We start from the raw sequence: 6000 nt of genomic DNA on the forward strand, positions 1-6000 counted from the left end.
CCTCTAGGGATTTGACATATGCCTAAATGTAAGCCTTATATGGTAGTTATACTGGCTGGTATCTGTAAATGCGGATGTGTATGTTTTTCAAGCAATGCGACACACACACACACACACACACACACACACACACACACCTTTCACCATTATCACCCAGCACACAGCACTTCCACTGCAGCAAGGGATTCGGGGAAATGACATGCAAATGAGCACACAGTGCCACTTTTTGCTTCAAACCCATTTTTAACATGGTTCCCTATAGGCTTAAGCTTTCTGCATGGTCACAGCTTTGAGCACAGCCAGGGTTAAGATTCATAGCCAGTAAACCCACCCACAGACAGCCGTTTCGACCTTAATGGGTCTCATCAGTGTGGGGTTGGTTACACTGGTTTTGCAAAAATGAAGCAATGAGGATGGGTTTTACCATACTTAGTTAAGTTATGGTGGGTAAAAAAAGTGACAAAAACCCTCCACAGCAAAGCATATAGCAAATGGAAATATTACTGTATACTCATTTGCATGTCTTAGACAGGTCTGCAACCCTACCTTTCACCATTATCACCCAGCACACAGCACTTCCACTGCAGCAAGGGATTCTGGAAAATTACATGCAAATGAGCACACAGTGCCACTTTTTGCTTCAAAACCATTTGGGAACCATGCTAATGAATGTATTGGTATAGAAGAGCAGATGGGCATTCAGAAGCTTGCTTGAGTACACCTCTCCATGTAGCTACATGAAAACTTCAATATCATTAATCTTCGGACCTTAAGTATTGCAGATTGAATTATTTCTATGACAATGTCATACTCTACTCCGATAACACTGCCCTTTCCCTTCACAAGCAAAACTACTTTTCTTCACTCATCCTAGCTTTGTCCTCTAACCCTTAATGTCTTTTTGTCAACTTTAACTAACTTTTCTGCCAAACTGCACCTGTGTCCCCTTCCGTCCTCATGCCCCAAGATCTTGCTATCTACTTCACAGATAACATTAAGTCCATCATATATGACAACTCTGTGTCTGGCTCCACACACCACCTACCTCCATGTGCACACTTACATCCAACTCATTTTCTCTTGTGCTCCTCTCATCATCTCATCCTACTTGCCCCCCTGATCCTATTCCCTCAAAATTCCTCCACTACCTCACTGGAGCACTAATCACTACTCTAAATCACCATTTTAACCTCATCTCTGGCACATTTTTATCTTCCTTTAAACATGCACCCATCACACCCATTCTCAAGAAACTTGCTCCTGACCCAAACTCCCTATCTCTCTTCTCCCCTTTGCATGCAAGATACTTGAGCGGCTTTTATACAACTGCTTGACTCACTTTCTCTCTGCCAACTCCTTGCAATCTGGTTTCTGTCCTCTACACACCACCGAGAGAGCACCAACAAAAGTGGCCAATTATCTAGTCACAACTTAGTCTAAGGGTCCCTTCTCCTTCGACACTGTTGATCATCCCCCTTCTCCTGTATACTCTCCACTCCACAGGCCTCTGTGACACAGCTCACACTTGGTTCTTGTCCTACCTAGCCAACCGCTTCTTCAGTGTTTCTCTCTCTGGTGTCTACACCTCTTCACTCCCTCTTTCTGTTGGGGTCTCACAGGGCTGTCCTTGGTCCTCTACTATTCTTTTTTGTTTCAAACTTTTTTATTGGTTTTCACAGGGTTTCACAATTTGGTATAAGAAAAACATTTTTGAACAGGTATCCTCAAAACAAATTTTGTGCACTGAGACGGAAAGGTTCAATTAATAAACAAAACATATAATGAACCTTCTTATTCTAACCGCTGTTTAACCAAGGATCCTTTCACCTTCTTACTTATAAAGTGACGTTTTGCAGAAACCCTTCGGAGATTAAAAAAGGGATAGAGAGAGAAAATTTCCTTTGTGGAGTAAGAGTGGAATCTGATTATAGTATCTCTCCGCCTCTTGGGGTCTTCTGACCTAGGACACAGTGCTCTATGAGCGCGATCTATTTCAAGATCTCCAGGACTGAGGTCTGGGACTAGAGCTGGGAATAACCGATTGACGTAGGGCCATAAAGCATCCGCTGAGATCTTCTCTAGGATATTGCGGACGCGTAGATTTTGGCTTCGGTCCCGGTTCTCATGGTCCTCTAGGCAATCCCTAAGGGCGAGAATCTCATGACCCATTCTGTTCAAGTCATCCTCGGCCGAGGATTGAGACCCGAATTTCCTCCATTTTATTTTCCAGAATTTCAGTCCTCTGGGCAAGGGAACGAAGCTCAGACTTTAAACATTTATAGCTTTGGTCAGGTCCTCTTGGAATCCCTGCCTCATTTTTAGGAATAGCTGTTCCAAATAATCTTTAGTGAGTTTCTGGTTTTTACCCTCCTCTTCTCGCGCCATTTGCTGTTGCTCGCGGGTGGGCTCCCCTGACGCGCATGCCGTGGCGCCATCTTGGGAATCGACACTATGCTCCGCCGAGCGCTAGTTCACCGGAAAAAACAAGGTAATGCTCTGGTTTTGCAATTTCTTGGTTTTAGCAGCCATCCTGATTGTTTTATGCAGCAGTCCTGAAAGTTTTGGGGATTGCTTGCTGTTGTTTGTGCTTGATCTGATATTATTCAGACGGAGGGGCTCTGGAGCTGTTCTCTCAGGTGACCATGCCCGGTGACGTCACCGGAAGTCTCGCCAATTATAAAAATTTTAATAATATACAGACATTCAGAATTGCTATGTCTTTTTGCTGCAGCTGGTTTTTTATCTGCTATGTGGATATTGCCTAGTGGTGGCAGGCAAGTATAGACACTTATTTATATCAGCAGCGCTCTAGATGGATTCAGGCTGTTTCTTCTTTATATTTTAATATTTTTGTGTTTCAGAGTGCTGCTGTAGTTCTTGTAATCAACACCTCCCTATGTCAGGGGCAGTAGGCAGGGGCAGTAGGGTATGCAGAGGGGGGTGTACTGTGACTTTAGTGAACCCTAAGCCCTTTTTCTGGTGTAATATCTTTGACAGGGGAGCCTGAAAGGTACTGCCAGCCCCTGCCCACATGTACTTGGACTCTGCTGGTTAAACTGTTCAGTCTTTTGGCACCACACACTAGGTGATCCCTCTCTCCCTCCCACAACACCCCAGATGGACTCAGCGGGATATCTCATCCCTGCTAATATTTTGAGCCCCGGGGAAAATCAGCTAACGGGGATGCAGGTGCCGGGCCTCCGCTACGCTAACCTCATAGGCTGGTGGCAGACATTTTATTGCTAGGCTAAAGTGGTGCCGCTCCGTGGTAAGATTGAAGTGCCCGCCAATCCACCGCGATGTCCCTACTCACCTGTAGTGAACCTGTGTAGGGGGAAGCCCCGCTGAGACTCCTCAGCCCGGCGTTGGCTCCGATCTGCCCTCCTCTTCTCCTGAGCCTCCGTGAGTCCTCCGGGCCAAAATGGCTGCCCGCTCCTCACCCCGCACAGCCACCTCAGCTCAGAGAGCCTTCACCCTCCCTGCCCTCAGTGGATGGGCAAGCACGCCTCAAAATGGTCCTCTAATATTCTAACTATACACCTCTTCTTTTGGTGAACTAATACAATATTTGGGCTTTCAACATGATCTCAATGCCGATGATACCAAAATGTTACTTCTCTTCCCTGACCTCTCACCCTTGCTCTTGTCCAGTGTTACCAACTGGCAAGGTAATAGATTTAATTATTGCTGCCGTGATCCATCATGTCACTTTATTCTGTTAATAGTAGGTGAAACAGCCCATTGAGCTTAATTTAGAGAACAAAGTAAAATACTCTCCTGCCTTTGTTACATTGTTGTTATCTTGTCTCAGAAGAGAGAGTTGGGGTATTTACCTTTGCCAATAAACTCTTCCATGTTTGCTTTGAAGGGCTGTAAATGTTCTTCTAATGATGTCTTATAAACTTTAGCTGCTTCTGTCTCGCATGCTAAAATAAAACAAAAAAAATAAATGAATGCACACATTTTAAAGTGAATCATATTGTAAAATCTAAACGTATAATTTACTTGCTAGCCTCATTGTTCTTCATTTTCGATGGATTATAATTTTGCATTGCATTGTTGGAGCTATATAAATAAAACTATACATATATACACAACAATAATAGTGAGTGCACAGTTTAACCCTTTGAGTGCTGTACCCGAGTGCCAAGGTCCCTCTGGCAAAGTGCAGTCACGTGACTTCGGCAGCCATTTTTCAGGAAATGGAACGAGTCTTCTGCCATTTCCTCACAATGCAGATCACGTGCTGCGCTCCATTGGAATGCAGGATGCGATGTATCAGGGAAACAACCCTCCTGGTGCATGATGTCACTGTATCATGGGGCCCCTGGAGTGCCAGACCCCATGACATAGTCACTACATCTTGGGGCACACAAAAAAGTTAAAACTTTTACTGGAAGTTCCTTGATAAAGTACAGAAGTGTATGAAACGCGTAGCAGAGCTGTGTACCTCCTTTTTTTACTTATGATTCAATAAAAAAATGTTTTGGACCCTACACCCCTGGTTGTGCGCTGCTTTTTCCCCTTTTTTCATTGCTGAAAGAGGTGCACATTTTTATTTCCGACACTTTTCTTGTATTTTTGTACAATCTCACTAGATTTTGTACCGTACTGTTCTGTTTCCGCTGAGCCCGCTTTGAATTACATACAATAACTTTCTAGTACAATGCTAGAATTTGCATTAAACTGTTCAATGAGTTACACCAGTCATGGCATAGAAGATGCAATTTATTCACTAATAGGGTATATTTTTAGTAGATGACATAAAAAAGTGCAAAATAGCTGAAGTAATACTGCAGCTCATTGGTAATTTTCCTTGTGTTCAAATTCCAGTCTCATATCTCCATGTGACAAAGGCAAGTCACTTTATCTCCCTGTGTCACAGTCAGCAAAATTAGATTGTAATCTCTACAATGCAGAGACTCGCTGCTTAAAATGATTCTGCATACAGAGTTGCCTACCCCGACAGCGTTAAATAGCAATAAAAAATATTTATCTTTCAATTTACACAGATTATTTATATTTATTTACGTCATCAATTTATGATTGCAATGAAACCAAACAAAGCAATATAAGTGGATGAGATTTCCACGGGACACTTAACTCATTCCCCCATAAAATAAATGTAGAATATACCGTGTACAATTGTATTTACCTAGCAAATCTCGCTTTAATTTGCGCAGATCCTTTTGAAAATCTTCAAACTTCATCTGTGAGGCTTGGAACAGATCTTGAGGTTCGGGCAGTGGAAAAACACATTCTTCTTTGCCAGCATTCTGGGAGCGGGTACAGGGGTTACAATCGAGATTTATTGAAAAGGAAAGAAGCAAGGATGAGACAAAAGAATGAATGCTATTTCCTCAGGGCTTTTAGGAAGCTAAACAGGTATAAATAGTAGAAGAAAATAGCATACCTACCTCGTCAAAGTGGCGTAAATAGTAGAAAACAATATATGAAAGAAGGTTTCTACTGTTATCCTAGACAAAAAAAGCAAACGTTTATGAAATTCAAGCATCGTTATGAGAATTGTTTTATATATGTACATTATATAAACTTCAAGCTAACTTACATTTTGTTATCGTAGTGACTTCTATTTAATTACTATACAGTACGTAGCAAATTTAAATACAGTAGTTGCAAAGTAAAAAGGGTTCGAGTTATAAGAATGACAGCTCCCTAAATAGGATACCTATTATACTTTGATAGCAAAATGTTTCATTACCAACATGTTAACAAAATTAATACTAAATAAGTGTATTAAATTAACATTCAATATTTTAAGTGACATAGTCCTATGTCTACTGACATCAAATACTTACACTGCTTTTCACATCCTTTAGCTTTGGAAGGATGTCTAATGCAAACCCATCTGCTTGTCCTCGAGTTCGGTTTCCTCCATTCATATAGTTTCCAAAGGCAAGCACTAAACTCAAGACTCGCAAAACTGCAGGACCCTTTCTCAAAGTCTAAAAATAAATACAAACAGTATACCAATAAAAA

At 41.9% G+C, this 6000-nt stretch overlaps 1 protein-coding gene across 1 annotated transcript in view; it reads right to left on the reverse strand.

Moving 5' to 3' along the window:
* FMN2 (formin 2) overlaps nucleotides 1-6000 on the reverse strand; it is a 239343-nt gene that overhangs the window by 72541 nt on the left and 160802 nt on the right. The window contains exons 11-14 of the mRNA XM_075596755.1: nucleotides 5820-5966; nucleotides 5418-5477; nucleotides 5156-5276; nucleotides 3834-3926 (exon numbers count right to left, since the gene is read on the reverse strand). Coding sequence (XP_075452870.1) covers nucleotides 3834-3926; nucleotides 5156-5276; nucleotides 5418-5477; nucleotides 5820-5966 — 421 coding nt within the window. The remainder of the gene's footprint in view (nucleotides 1-3833; nucleotides 3927-5155; nucleotides 5277-5417; nucleotides 5478-5819; nucleotides 5967-6000) is intronic.

The sequence above is a fragment of the Ascaphus truei genome, chromosome 4 (assembly GCF_040206685.1).
Source record: "Ascaphus truei isolate aAscTru1 chromosome 4, aAscTru1.hap1, whole genome shotgun sequence".
Classification (NCBI taxonomy): Eukaryota; Metazoa; Chordata; class Amphibia; order Anura; family Ascaphidae; genus Ascaphus; species Ascaphus truei.